This window comes from Aptenodytes patagonicus, chromosome 2 (genome assembly GCF_965638725.1).
Source record: "Aptenodytes patagonicus chromosome 2, bAptPat1.pri.cur, whole genome shotgun sequence".
NCBI classification, from domain to species: Eukaryota; Metazoa; Chordata; class Aves; order Sphenisciformes; family Spheniscidae; genus Aptenodytes; species Aptenodytes patagonicus.
The window spans coordinates 5,558,570-5,574,590 of NC_134950.1; the positions used below are offsets into that span (position 1 = coordinate 5,558,570).

Sequence of the window (16,021 nt, forward strand, 5' to 3'; positions counted from 1 at the left end):
GGGTCCCTGTGCTGTCACAGGTCTTATCAATGTAGCTGAGGGAGGGAAAGGCATGATTTATCTGACCAAATACCAGCATCTGCATTAGAAGGAGAGTGACCTTCCTGTACCCATCATTACCTATGCTCACAAGGGTGCGTGGGGTGATTTGTTTATTTGTAATGCCAACACTATAAACATCTGCGTTAGGTTAGGTAGACCCTATGCACCGTGCCTGTTATGAAGAGTAGTCTACACCTTGACTTTCCAGTGGAATAAGATGTTGACATATACTGGTAAATCAGTATATCAGAAACTCAAGTGTATCAACCATAATTTGTCATTTGTGTACTAGGTCACTCATTGTACATATCTGTGTAGATCAACCTCACCTGAGAAAATTGGGAATCTTCTGCATCTTGCTAGGACCAGCTTCTACTCCTACCATCCATTACTGCTATCTTCTCCTCCTCCTCTCTCCTTGTGACTGGTTTTTGCTACAGTCCCTTTGCACCACTCAGAGGTCTCCTCACCCTTCTCCTTAGTGCTCCTGATTGCAGGAGTGCATGGCAGAGTAGCTGGAGCTTAACCTCCCTATAGTCCATGTACGACCCCTTTGCTTTCCATTGCGTCTCAGCTAGAATGGATTCATACCTAGATCCTTCTCCTCATTCGGCATCCACTCCTTCAGCCAACATGAGCTTAACCACCCATCTTCTAGGGCACCTTTGACTTCCTCTTATTGATGTGAAATTATTGTCTCCCAATGATGACTCCTGTTCCCAGGAACTACAAGAGAGGAGCAATCTTAGAGTACGGAGAGTACTGTTTTACTGGACTCTTACACAGAAAAGGGAGAAAGTGTCATTGTAGAATGACATTCAGGCCTGGCCCAATGTGTCATCGTTGTGCTTTGCCAGCACAAGGACTGGTACAGAGTACATGGCATTGGTACTTGCTCTCATTGATAATGAGAGACACATGACATCAGCTGTTTTTGCAAAATCAGCATGCCATCAAAATTAGATATGCAGCCAGTGTGAATCAAATGCTGTGTGTTGAACTTTGGCCCAGAGATTCTCACTTGTCCTTCCTTGTATAACTTTGCATTTGAGCATGAAGAAATTCAAAATTTCTGTTTTGTCTGATTTCAACCTATATATACATGGGTTATATCTAGATCTAAATTAAAACAGCTGGAGAACCTAATTTAAGCTCATTTCACATGCTTCCCTTTCCCTCCCACTTTTTTTTTTTGTGTTTTGGTTTGGTTTGTTGGTTTTTTTTGACAGTGTCATCAATTTATTCCTCCCTAGAGTTGTTGTTTTGTGCTTATATGAAAAATTGTTAAATGCAAGTTTATCAATATTCATTAGGAAAACATTCCAACATGCTTAACTGAATATTAATTTTATCCTTCCTCAGTGGAACATCTCTGATTAAAAGTCCCTCCCTTCAAATTATAACAGTTTCTGCTGTGTTGAGCAGGGATGATTTCTGATTATTTTTGCATTAATATTCAGGAAAGTTGTGCACCTCACAAAATGAAAAAAAAAAATCCCACAAGATTCCTCACAGCTAAACCTCATTCTGATGTTTGATGTGCTGTGTGCATTACACTTGTCTTTTCATAGGAGGTCCCTTGGGAAAAAGACAGCTGCCCAATTCTGTACTTACAGAATGGTTTTGCACAGAGAAAACTCCATTATCTCTGTGTGATGAAGTTGCTTTGGGTTTTCAGGGATGTAGAATAAGAGGATGAACAGGTCTGTTGGCCCCCAATGAGTTGCTGAAGAGACTCTAAAGAATCAAATGCAAAAAATAAAACTTTTTGCGTGTTGAGCAGATTAGCACAATTCACTTCTGCTTAATGCTCCTAGGCCTCTTTTTTCTGCTTTGATGTCTTGCTCTCCACAACTTTACAAATTTGATATAAGTATGGGAAAGACCAAAGTGTGCCACTCCACTAAGCACCATGCTCAGAAGAAACCTACTATATCCACAACTATTGTTCAGGGAAGGTTTTGCATCTCTGTCATGTCATCTCATATGTTGGATGTGTTCCTTGCAATGTGGTGTTGGCAAAACACATAGAGATTTGTAAAGTGTTTTAAATATTATCTCTGTCCATAACTTCTTAACTTATTCAACACACAACAGATGCAAATCCTTTTTGTGCCAATTGTGTGCCGTGGTGAGTTTTTTAGTTGAGAGTGAAGGATCTGTTCACTGCTTTTTCTGTAAATGGAACTTACGATAAATAGACAAAGAAGATAGACTGGGTAATGGAAGTGCTGAGTTCCCATGCTCCATGTAGTTTCTACTGTCAGAGCTGGAATTATCAAATATTATCTCAAGCGAGCAGTATGCTTTCTCCTCATGGTGCTAGGGTAGTTTTGTTGATGGGATAGGTTGCTGGGATAGGCTCAGTACAAAAAAACCCCAAACAACAAAACCCAGTGTGCATGTCCAGATGAGATTATTTGCTACTGTTTTGGGGTTTTTTTTTCTTTTTTCTCCCTCCTCTTGCATAACCCTAGATAAGCTTAAATATGGAAATACATCTTTTTTGTCTGGCATTAAATGGAAGAAGCCTCAATTATCTGCCTAGAAGTGGCACTGAGCATACCTTTCACCATATAAATGGTGCTTTAAAACTCTCTGGTTTATTAGATGCCTTTTTCTATATTATCCCAGAATGCAGCATTCTTTGAATTCATAGGAAACAATATTGCAGGGCTGAGGCAGCCTTTAGTGTTACAAAGAAGTCTAATTTATTTTCATAAGCTTTTGCTTTCATTCTTATTGAAGAAGGAGCTCTGCCTCTTTCATCAAGCAATAAAACAGGTAACTTGCTTGCTGGCTCTATTCAGGGACAATTTAGTAGCAGAGAAAGGACAAAGTGAGGCATGCTGGGATATCACAGTATATTAGATTTTGTACTTTCCGGAGAAATTTAAGTGAGATGGGACATCCAGATCATTCAGTCTGACATTCTGGCTAATCGGTTAAATGTTATGGAAGTATATCACAAGAATGCTGGAAACTTCAGTTATTATTATTACCAAAGATGTAAATGTAAACTTGACAAATTAGAATTCAAAACTGAAATGATGCACTTGATTCCAGGCCAGTTCAACAGAAATAGGAGTACTTTGCTTTGTGTATACTTTTTATTGTATAAATACTTTACTTTTTAGAGACAAACACTTTCTATTGTACAGATTCCGAATAGTGTTCAACAAAATGCATTTCCCTGTCAGTGCAGTCCTTTGGCAAGAGAGGCAGAGGTTAGGAAACAGCCTGAACTCTGGACAGCACCTTCTGGAAAACTGTGTGTGCTCACAGACGAATATGGGGTCTTTTTGCACAAGCTATGAGGCCCAGGGTGGGAGCACTAGGGGAAATGTAGGCACACCCCAGCAAGGGAGAACAGGATACCGAATTTGCAGACTACTTTCCACAAGACACAAGATGATGTTACAAGAAAATGCAGAGTGATATTAAACTGATGCAAACAATGAAGAATTAATCAAATCAGAAATGACAATTAATTTCAGCCTTGCTTCATTTTAGGGGGGAAAAAAAACAATGAAATGCATGTACTATTTCCAAGAATGTTTTCAAAATTTCTGTTCAGAACTGTCTTTACTTATATTATTTTTGACTAGAGACAAAATCAGTATGTAAAATGCAATAATATTTCCCAGAGGTCAGATGTTCTGAATTTCCTTTACTTTTATTTGGGTGTATGGAATATTACAGAACAGAATAATATTCCTTGTTTAGTATGAATGTATTTCTGCAAACACAGATTTTATTTTTTCTTTCATGAGCTGTGATTTTAATCATTGACACAGCTGAAAGGTCAAAGAACTTTGTAAAAACCACTGGAAGACACTTCACAGAGTATCTGGGAGAACACTGCTTGGCTTAGCCAGTCAAACACTAATTATATTCCAGAGAAATTTTTCAGACTAATTTCTTAAGTATGTTGGTGTGAAATTTTAAAGCTTTTCTTCGGGGGGGGGGGTGGGGGTGGTGGTGGCAGAAATCTGATAGTCTATCAAACTTTTGCAAAATTATACTGTCTGTAAATGGTAACTGTGGAAAACACTATAATAGTCCCAGTAGTGCTAAAAGAAGCAGCCAATTTTTCATTTAAGGACAATACTATTTCATACAGGAGACTGAGGAATTACAGAAATTTCCGTGCCTCTTCTGTGTGAGCTATGGAAAGGCCATTTCATTTTTTCCCATGTAAAGGATCTTATGCACCTGTGGTTCTAATAAGTGAAACAAAGTAAAACACAAGAAAGTCCAGCAGGTGTCAAAGCTGTATAGTAACTTGTGTCATGTAATTATTGTACGTAATTCTGTTGTTTCTCAACCTATGCATAAGATTTTTAATAATATTTTCTCATGAAGAGTCCAGTGATTTTTTAACAACTGTCCAATTTTCACTTGTCTTAATATTTACACCTCCAATACACAAAGGAAAACATGTAAACTCTGTAGCGAGAACTGTGATTTGATTTTCTGTGAGTTTTTGCACTATTCTGAGCAGTTTGAATTCAATACAGTTTTGGGATTAAAAATATCCTATATTTGCACCTTAACGCATGACCCCATGCAGTGATGAATATCTCTAAGTCTCTCAGACATCTGCTCATTGCCTCAAGGTGTTTTGAGCTAGTGTCACTGCCTATTGAACTTGTTTTAAACACAGACTCAGATTTCAGTGACAGTTGCAGGTGCTCAACAGTATTAGGCACAGACCCAAAATTTCATCCCCTCTGTTGGAGGATGAGGTTTGCTTTGTCTGAAGCACTATACCTGAGCTGAATTCCTAGTTTAAATTCAGACTGTAGCTTCGGTAATGATTATTTCCTTTGCAACTGCCAGCAGCTCTGATTTTTAGTGACAACAATTCATTAAAAAAGAAAAAGTCTTTTTTTTCTGAAAGACATACTTCCAGGTGTTTTGAGACAAACACAAAAGAGAAAGCACATTTTCAGAGGCTGGAATTTTCTCCTCACATCTCTGTGCCTGTGGTCATGCTAGAAGAAATACCATATTACTTCAGAAGAGTTTAAATTTTACAACTTTGATAATTTTGTCAAAGTACAATCGATCCTTGACTCTCAATTTTCTTCCTTCAACAGAAAAAGGCACTCTGTAGATGGAGTTTCACCTTTGGAAAACCTAGCTAAACATGTTTTATGTTATATATTTTATGAATCCTACCTGTCAGAGCAGGCTAGATGCCTCTGACATTGCCTTCAGTGCATTTTTGATATATTCTGTTGTTAAGAAAGTGCTAATCAGCTGGAGAAAGTGGAATTCATCTTGCCTAACTTAAGTCATACGAAATTCAGGTGTATCTAGACCAATATATTTCTTTAGGCTCTATCTATTGTCAATGGAAAGAGACAGGCACAAACAGAAATCAATTGTCCTTTTCAGATGTGTACCTCAGGACAAGTCAGCTCACTGTATGCATCTGCTTGTTGCTTTCCACTGACAAAAGACAGAACCTAGATGTCTCACCTCACCTTTTTGTGGCAAAAATTGGGTAAAAAGAAGTATTTATAATACCCTATCCCCAGTGAACAACTCCACTTTTCCACCTGCATTCCTGTGCATCTCCTGTTGTACTCTGGTATACAATAAAGGATGTTTACACCCACAGAAGATGGCTATTTTGGTAATAAAATTAGTGGGGTTTTTATTCATATTTCCATTTAGGTTGATAGAAATAAAAACATACTTTATTCTACTAAACCTACATTGCTGGGGAAGAAAAGACATTCCAAAAGAGTGAAGGAGAAAGTGCTGGGCAGCTTAATCCTTCTTCCATTCTAATTTATTTATTTTAATTGATTATAGTTGCTTTAAATGTGCCAAGGTGGGTTGTGTTATCCAATGTAGTCTTTTCCAGGTGAAGATAACAAACTGACCGCTTCCTTCATGTACTGTTTCAGAAAATCCAATTAAAGTATTTTATTGACAATAAAAGAAGGGTAATCTTGCTGGTGGGACCTATTAGTTGAAGGTACTAGTGAGCTGGCTTATCATCACACATGATATCTTCAGTGTATTTGGAAAGCTGAATCCTACCATGTATAAACATGCTCAGTACCCTGCAACAAAGTGAACAGTTAAACTTCCGTCAACTGAAGCTTTAAAAACAACAAAAGCCTTTGAATTTTGCAAAGAAAATGGTCTAAATGAGAATCAATTACAAACTTCCTCCATGAATCTGTCAAGGGCCAGAAAGAGTGACTGGGAGACAGGAAAACCTCAGCTTGCTGAGAAACAAATTAAAAGTCTGATGATGAGAGATCAGAAATTATCAGAACTATTTGAGCCATTTCTGATTGTTTTAAGCTGTAAATTTTGAACCTTGCATTAGTTACCGGCAGGTAATCAGAAAGATCCATGGCTATTTCTCAACCAAGAAAACCTAGTCCTTGTTCTCATTCAGCTGACAAGATAACTCAAATGAATACTCGCTCAAGGCAGGAGCTTGGCTTCAGAAATACTCCACTGACTCTCAGTGTGCAAAGAGCAAGCATCCAGCAAATGCAGTGCTCTACACACTCTTGTCTGGAGTGATTTTTTTGACGTGACAGGACACCCAGGAGCAGATAACACCTCTGACTGCTCTGGTTCCATCTGACTCCTTCAGCAATTACTTCGACTTGCTGTGGCATTTGCTCCTTTCTGCCACTGTGGTGGGATGCTGCTATTGCTGCATGTTTTTGCCTTTGCTCTTATCAGACAAACCCATCCACCTTTGCCTTCAATGTTGTAGTGCCAATTTATAAAGGTAACCTTGCCTCTCTCTTTTTGTAGGTGGAAGATGCATTGAGTGAGGCAGATTTTCAGCTCAAGTTGGACCTGCACTTTACTGATAGCGAACAACAGTAAGTGCTGTTTTAAAGCTCAATTGGTAATGCAGGCATTTGTTCATTGGGAAATTACTTTCATGAAGTGAGAGTCCTTTGGAAAAAGGGATAGCTTTGATAAGTCTTTCCTTTGCCTCAGTGTTGAAGTCTTTCTGTTTCTCGTCTCTGTATTTGAAGAGTGTCTCATACTCCTCTTTAAAGGAACAACATTTTTTCTCCTTTAAATGTGAGGTTTTCAAAGGCATTAAGTGTTGCTCTATCTCTACTGCTGTTAAAGTCAAAGGGAATATCATCATTGACCTCCATGTGAGCGGGGCCTGTGGTTCAGGAATGAATTTATCTCAGGAGGCAATGAAGTATTTTCGGGCTGAAGATGAGTGTATGAACATGCTAAGCACTGTTCTTGTATAAGAACCAAAGCTGTCTCTATATTTTAGGAGGAAAGAGTCTTCCCATTGACTTTGATCTCTTCCCACTGCATTTGATTCCACAATCTTAGGTGAAGTGGGAGTAGCATCCCTTCCTGAGACATAGCAGAAAGTGTGATCCCAGACGTTATTCAGCCTCTGTGAATCACAGAAAACGCTTCCAATGACTTCTGCAGCATTTATGGGGGATGGGAGGGGGTGCAGAGAAATCATCTGAGCTGTGTTTCATGCTAAGACTGTCCCCATGTGATTTTATTCATATCCATAGGGCACATTAACAATTTTCAAGAACATGTTTCCTTTATCTTCAAGATACAAAAAGTGAAAACTTGTTTTCTCAGGCAGGTGGGACTGGACCATCAGTCATCAGCTGTGATGCTGATGGGTCTAGAAGAGAGAAAAAACAAACATTAAGTGATAGCCAAGAATAAAAAGAACTGAAGCTTTCAAGTTATGAAATTGTGCTTTAACACATACATTTAATTTCTGTTATCATCTGAATGATTAATCCCATTTACTATAAACAAGAGCAGTGATTTTTATAAAAGGATGTTCTGCAAATCTCATTGAAAAACTTCTTGGGACTAACCATGCACCACACTCAATCATCTCATCATAGTTTTTCTTAGCTCTGGGAAACAATTGGCTTCAGAAGGGTCTTTAATACTGTAAAACAATTCTTCTTTAGAAGTGAGTTTCACTTGCATTGGGAGGATGTGGTTAGGCATGCTCCTGGTTTACGTCTCAGTCTCCTGCCCTATAGGTGACTCAGGTGTCATGTGGTTGACTGCACACTAGGAAAGTTATTCTGGAATAGTTATAATCAAACTCTAAATTAAATTCTTGGGTTTTATTTACTGAAAAAAGGAGAAGCCAGTCCAACTTGTATTGTTTCTCTGCAGTTACTTCACCTACTCTTTTTTTTTTGCCTCTTGCAAAAAGTTTTTTCAGAAGATCAGCTATCTGGAAATACTTTCAGCTCTCTCTGACACAGGACTGCTTCTAACTCTCACAGATTGCCTGAGTTGATTGCTCTTGCACTGAAAATCACAAGTAGTGAGCTGTCCTGGCTATGAACACTCAAATAAGCTGAGCAGTTTGCTAAATGCATTTCCTTCTGCTACTTAGTTCTTGATGTCCCCAGAACTTGTGCATAGGTGGACATTAAGGACAATCACCAGGGGAAACTGGAATTGCATCACATCTATTTTTCTTTCATACAGTATATTTATATATCTCTCTACATCTGTTATTTATTATTTATTTTTGTATGTATATGTATATATATATTTGTATTTATATTTATGCTAGGCATAAGTACAAGACAAGATACCCATCAGTTATGTAAACACTTATGAAGCTGGGAAGTGATAAAAATTCACCTCAAGCCATCTCCCAGTCTGTTGCTTGTAGCATGTTACAGGCTGTGACAACTCAGGCTTTCACCAACCCTTATAAATCCCTTTCTCTTTCAGGCTGAGAGATGTTCCAGCGATCCCCATGATCAGCAGTCGTACACTGTGTCTCCACTTCCACCCCCGGAGAGGTCTGCACCACCATGTTCCTGTCATGTTTGACTATTTCCACCTGTCAGTGATATCCGTCACAGTGCATGCATCGCTGGTAGCGTTACACCAGCCTCTGATCAGGTAAAGGACACAGAAATGTCTGTTCAGAGGCAGAGGAGATTCCTCTTCTGAGTTCATTTGTTTATTGTATAGGAGAAGCAGAGACAATAATTTAATTTCAAGGTTTTTTGTCCTGAGCTAGTATTCTGGAGATTGGGGTTTAGAGCCAGCCTCTGACACATGCTCCTTCCCTTGATAAGACACTAGGGGTCTGATCAACAACTAGCAAAATCTTTGTGATGAGGTTCAGAAATTTGGATTAGCCTTGATCTCTCTATTCCCCATCTGTAACATGAGGAAAGTGAAAATTCTCTTATCCTTGGCTGTTTTTCCTCTTTAGTCTAAAAGCAACTTAGAGCATTTACATTTTTTTCCCCTGTTGTTTTGTAAAGCATTTAGGACAGCTGGACTCTAATCTCATCTGTGGCCTCTGTTTATTAGCATAATTCATAACATGGATTGAAAGAGGTATGCATGAGTCAGTACAGGATAAGGCTCCGTTGAATTTTTCCTTTGCAGCATCATCTGATTTAACCGTGCAGCAGTATAATACTAGCTGCCATGGGGTCTAGGTGTGATTTATGTTATCTGATTCATAATGACTAGAAAATAATCCAGAACTCCTTCAAATAAAATAGGACTGGAGGTCAATATCCTCTAATATTTAGAGCAGGCGAGGGGAAGCAAAGGTCTTGCTGGCAATTTACTTTGTGTCCAATCTTGTCACCGTGTGAGATAACGAGTGCTGAGAGGGAGGGAACTCCTTTGGTCCGGAAGCAAAATGCAGTGTTCAGCGTTGTTCAGCTTCCCTTACTCCAGCAAGGCCTTGTTGTTTACCGAATGACCAGGACACTCTTAAGTTTGTCAAATATTGTGCAAAGAGCACTGTGTCAGAAAGAAAAGATGAGCCTGTAGACTCTTTTTTTCTCAGGTTTCGTATTTTGACTTAATACATCTTTGCTTCAGTTCTCCATTTGTATAAAGGCATTGCTTGTACAGGATGCCATAGAGCGAATTAAGATTGTTAGAGGTTGAGTTGTGACAGTGATGCGAGTCGTATTAGTAGATCAGACTGACACATCTGTCTTTTCTTCTGCTGCTGAGATACAGGTAACTGCTGTATCTCTCTTCTGCTATGTGTTGACTTTTTAAATAGTGAATTAGATTGTAACAGACTACTTCTAACCAGATAATTTTGCTCAGATAATTTGCCCATTGTTCTACTATATAAAAGGATGAAAGAACAATAGTTATCAGGCTTAATGACTGTTTTCAATGCTTTGTTATCCTCTAATGAATGGGGCTGCAGAGACTTGTTACTGTTATTAGGCATAAATCTCATGATGAGCAACTGTTCCATAGTCAAATTATTATAGCTTTTAAAATATGATTTTGTGGACATTTATGAACTATACCATATTTTTACTTAATGTAGTGGAATGAAGATTTTTGACAACACAATATAGAGTCTCATTTGCTTAAGGCAGTAAAATAATTTTAAAGTATGATATTGAGGATTTATCTTCGTCTTGATAAATATTCAAAACCTGAAGAGTTTTTAGATCATGCATTATCGAAATATAAACCAGGGTGAAGACACTAGTGTAAAAGAAATGCCAGTTCCAAGCATTCTGAAAGAAAACCAGCCAACTGAAACTTACTTGCTCTTCTCCCAGGTCAGAGCTTTCCTGCTTATCACTTATCATTGGAGTTTACTAGGGACATAGAAAAAAAGGTTTAATTGTAAAATCATATCTTTATTTTTGCTACACAATAGAACCTGATTGACTGGAAAGTCTTTTTTGTCACATTATAGAAAAAATAAACACAAGATAGTTACATTGTCTGGGAAAAATATCTATGCAGTGTTTTCACTCTGTTTTAGTTTGCTACTTGATACTGTCCCATTATAGTACGTACTTTACATGTATATACACATTATTTCTACACATATGTATACACTTAAATGTAAAACAATAACAGTTCTAGACCTGCCTTGAAAATAATGATCTCACGTTGTGTAAAATTGAAATTCACTGCTGTCCTGAAGGAAAACAACTTTGCCTGAAGCACAGCTATCTGCTCACATATGCTCTGTGGACTCAGCTATTCATATTTTGTTAGCTCTGTTGGCAAATTAGATACTCTTCCCCAAAGTCCTTCCCCATTGCCTGTATTTAAACAGTGAAAAGAGTAGGGAAACCAGCAAGACCGATTCAGGCCTTTCCTTGCAGGGTAATATACACCCACAAATAGCTCCTGTTGGGCAAACCTTGCCAGGGTGCCTCCGTTACCTCCTGTTTTTTGACAAGTGAACATTTTGATATTGATGTTTGTTGTGGTTAATAATTCTTATACAATAAATATTACATTAGGTTTGATACTTTGAAGCCCTTGCCTCTTACCAAACTGAGAATGAGTGAAATTCATGTTTCTGGGATCCTCTGCAGGATTCTGAATGGAAATTTTGTGACCTGAAACACTGCTCCCCTCACCTGCGCCTTCCCCTACAATCAAACCTTTCTGCCAGGTACAGCAGGACATTGTCACACCACTGTTTGCAAACCAGAGGGCTGGAGCTGTGCTGTTGCAGACCCCAAGCCCCTCGCCCTCCTGCAGCGACAGCTGCTGTGCAGGTCGGTGGTGTCTGCACTGAATGCTTTTGGCTCAGACCACAGAGCAGTATTTTCAGACTTTTGGGATGTAGGAGAAACAGAGGCAAATCTAGAGCAGGAGTTGGCTGGCACATCTCTCCTAACATCACAGAAACGACAGTTCTTTTTGGAAAGTAAAGGGCTTCCCTCTGGCCCTGGGCCTCCCATTTTGCCCAGGATGACAGAAGATGACCGCAGCAAGTTTGTCAAAAGATGAACAGAAAAAGTGAATGATGTTCAGGCTTGAGAGTACTCACCTGCTGAATGCACTGGCCTCCACAAACTGCTTAAATACCTTTTTTATTCCCTTACCTAAGCTCCAGAGGCTAAATGTGAGTAGACAGTTGCAGGAGGAAAGTGAGGAGTTAGGGCTTTTGCACTTCAGTTTTCTGCTTTGTCTTTTGTATAGGTCAGTCTGGTTTCTGGCCTGAGCCATTGACTTCTCCTTTAGCTCCCTGTCACTGGCTTTGCTACTGGTCCAGTCTATAAGTGGAAGCAGCAGTTATTAACCCAGCATCAGCTGTTAGAAAAGGTGCTTTGCTCCAACGTAGTTCAGACTTCAAGAAATATTTCTACTTTTCCCAAAAGGACACATCCATCTCTATGGCATGCATGTCTACTTAGTCTCAGGCATGCTGCAAGCTCAATGCCTTTCTTATATTGGACTCATTTAGGAGGCAAACAGCAAGAAACATGGTTACCTGCTTCATTAATTCCACAGACCTCTGCACTACTCATTCTCAAGAGGGGTTAGCATATACTACTGTTTATAAGTAAAAATACAACTTGTAAATAATCTCTGAAACAAGTACCCAAATACATAGTTTCACACACACACAAAGTTTCCCACAGTGAATATATTGCCTTATATGTTGTATTTCCTGTTAAGCAGCATGGACAATAGGATCTGATTGGCATATCTTCTACTGAAAGTTTATCCAATGACTTCAGATGATTTGTACTTTCTTCCCCTGAAAGCTTTCTGGATATGTAAGAGCTGTGTTTCAGCACCAGACTGCTACTATCTGTACAGACTGGTCTCCCCAAAGCCATGCTTTGTCTGAGGACTGTGCAAAATCCACCTCATTCGATAGCCACAGCATCTGCACTCTTACTTTGGCTCTTGGGCTTCAGCTGAAAACATTTTCAATCTAAATGAAAAAAAAAAAACAAAAACCAAGGGGAAAAAAAGCAAGACTTGAAATTGCTGCAAATAAGCACGATCCTTCATCACAGGCAGCTGGCAAACCTGTTTTCTCTTGTTTGCACAAGAAAGGGGTTTAATTTCCTCAGGTTTCTGGATTCTCTTCAACTATTTATTCTCTTTCCTATGTTCATACATACTTTCAGGATTTTACTTGTTAATAGTGAATTCTTAATTGCTGACATCCAAATCACTGTATGAGAAACAAGAAATCTTGGTGGCATCTGAGATGGGGAAATAATATAATACACATTTTGCAGGTGGAGAAACCGAGACACAGTTACTGAATTTTTCAGTGCCTTGAGCTTGCTCTGCTTTGGGAAGAGGAAACAGAATCAAATGGACACAGGGTATTTAAAGGTTTCAGCCCTGACCTAGTTCTGCTTGGCTCCACTGCACTGAGGAATCAAGCCAACCCTGACCATCCTTGAACAATTTTATCTTGCCTAAATCCTTTTATTCCCAGGCATCCTCCTGTTCCTCAAAAGCATGACTGATATATCTATATGTGATACACACACTGTACTACCCTGTACACCTCGAATCTGGGTGTGGACTATGCAGGTCAATTTTTCTACAATTGTAAGTGTAGCTGGCACCTACTTATGGGCAGCTTATATCTGAAACTGCCACAGATGTAATCCTGGGTAGCAAAGTTCATGACATTTTTCCTGCTCTATCTCATTTGCAAATATATTAATCTGTAGAAAGAAAATGGAGTATTTATGCAGTAAAGAGCTATTGCTTCCATAACATGTTTAGTAAAAGAATACCGGTTTGTTGTTTTTTTTTTTTTTCTCTAAGAACTCTTGCATAATAACTGGATGATTTTTCCTCTGAACTTTCTTTTATTTGTTACTGTTTGTTATGTATCTACAAAGATAAACTTCCACTTTGACATGCCATTCCCCTGAGCTACCAGCAGAGAAGTCACATAAGAAAAACCTGACTATTTCTGAGTCAAACTTTCAGACACCCCCCCCCCCCCCAAACTAAATAAATCTCACCACATGACTTTGCCTGCTTTGAAGTTTTATAGCAACTAAAGGTGTTCAGGACAAATGAACCAGCATTTTCCAGCAATCACAATCATTAGAGATTTCAACTAGATTCCCCCTCTGTTTGGGATCTAGGGAGAGATATCTGTTTCTGTTACAAATTATATTTTAATAAATCCCATTTATTGCATCCCTAAATGGGATGTTTTACACAAGAAGCTCAGAACATGGGGAGAAACTTTTTAGCAGCGCCTGTTGTGATAAGACAAGGGGTAATGGTTTTAAACTAAAAGAGGGTAGGTGTAGACTAGATAGAAGGAAGAAATTTTTTACGCTGAGGGTGGTGAAGCACTGGCACAGGTTGCCCAGAGAGGTGGTGGATGCCCCATCCCTGGAAACATTCCAGGTCAGGTTGGACGGGGCTCTGAGCAACCTGATCTAGTTGAAGATGTCCCTGCCCACGGCAGGGGTGTTGGCCTAGATGACCTTTAGAGGTCCCTTCCAACCCAAACTATTCTATGATTCTATGATTCTATGACAATATTTTACAGTCACTGATTATAACCTTAGTGAAAGTCCTTGTGTAAGAGAGAAACATGTCTAGGGGAGCACAACTGTAATTATCTACATAATATTCTCAAAAACAAATAACAGATCATCCATGTATCTTATGGCCACATGCCAGCAGTAATTTGCCAAAAGATATATATTAATGTTTTGAGTTAAAGCAGTGAGGGAAATCAGTGCTGTGCATTGCATCTTTCCTGATCTGTGGGAGTGAGAAGGAAGTTCTTGGTGAAATGCAAACGGTGCTGTCAGTGGAGGATGTGGGGGTTTGATTCTGAAGTGTGTTATTTCTATAGGACTTACTTATGTTTTTCATTTTTAAAATCAGTAATATTTTATGCATGAGGGACTGAGGGAAAAAAGTGATTTCTGCATAGGATCTGGCCTAAATGGGATGCAAGTTCATTTCCTGAACTTCCACTCCTGGTTCAGTCACAAGATTATAATTTCTTGTCATTAGAAATGTGAAGATTGGGGGGGGGGGGGGGTGGTGTTTGTTTTTTTACAGTTTGACCATTTCATGTCATGCAAGATAGTTTTTTCCCAAGCAAGATTCAGAAGATCCCAATCTGTTAGGTTTTTTGCCCCATTCTACTGAAATCTACAATTCATGAAGAAATTGTTTTGCTTACCAAAGAAAAAAAAGGTCTTCATTTTGAAAAAAGTGAATGAAAAACTTAAAAAAAGGTTATTTCATTTTGGGGCCATTTAATCTCAAAGGTAGTATTATATTTTATTAAACCAGCCTAAAACATTTATTCTGAATTACTTCAATAACACATCTGAATTAACATTTATCAAGGCCAATCCATTTCTTATGCTAGGGAACTGCCATCTGGTTAAAGAATTGTCTACAGAAGATATAAACCAGGGAATGATTATTTAATATTTTGCACAATACAAAAACTAAAAGGTGCCACATTCAATTCTCCAGCAGCAGGTTCAAAACAAACAGAAAGCTCAGCATATATTACAACGTGCAATTCATTCCAAAAGATGTTACAGAGGCCAAAAGTATAAATCAAAAAGGCATGGACACAAATTCATGGAAGATAACCATGACTGCTGGAAATAATTGCCTGAATATAACCTCTGAGTCAGAAAGTTCTTAAATTTTGATTGCTGGTATCTTGCAGGTTATACCATAGGAAAAATCTGGGCTTTTCAAGGCAGCTTACTATAGTATGTGTCCATAGATGGCTGCTATAAGAACTACGAGACTCCTCTGAAGGATAAAGACATCTCATGGATAAGGTCATCAAAAGAACAGCTCCAAAAAAATAAACTGTTTCTTTCACTGGAAATATTAATAATTCTGCACACATGTCCATTCTCTCTGACAGGCACACATTACCTCTTTTGACTTTTTTTATCCTGACTCCAAATAAAACCTAAGGTTAACATACAGGGTGAGGATCTAAATGTTGATATTAAATCAATGCTATTAAGGCATAGTCCAAATGGACATGTAAATGACGAAAGTTCAAGATTCATGCAAATGAGCATGGTTGCAGGAATAATAAGAAAAAATAAATACAGAAAACAAAATTTGATGTAGCAATTTAACCTGTTATTGCTAATAAAAATTGTCTTCAAGCATTATGTGCTTCAGAAAGCAGTAGAGGAACCTCAACAGTTTGTAAGCCTTCCAG

The 16,021-nt window shown here is 38.6% G+C and overlaps 1 protein-coding gene across 1 annotated transcript in view; it reads left to right on the top strand.

Moving 5' to 3' along the window:
* Window positions 1-16,021, top strand: part of FAM135B (family with sequence similarity 135 member B) — a 222,776-nt gene that overhangs the window by 142,457 nt on the left and 64,298 nt on the right. Inside the window, exons 5-6 of the mRNA XM_076329049.1 lie at window positions 6,838-6,908; window positions 8,794-8,967. Of these exons, the coding sequence (XP_076185164.1) occupies window positions 6,838-6,908; window positions 8,794-8,967 (245 nt within the window). The remainder of the gene's footprint in view (window positions 1-6,837; window positions 6,909-8,793; window positions 8,968-16,021) is intronic.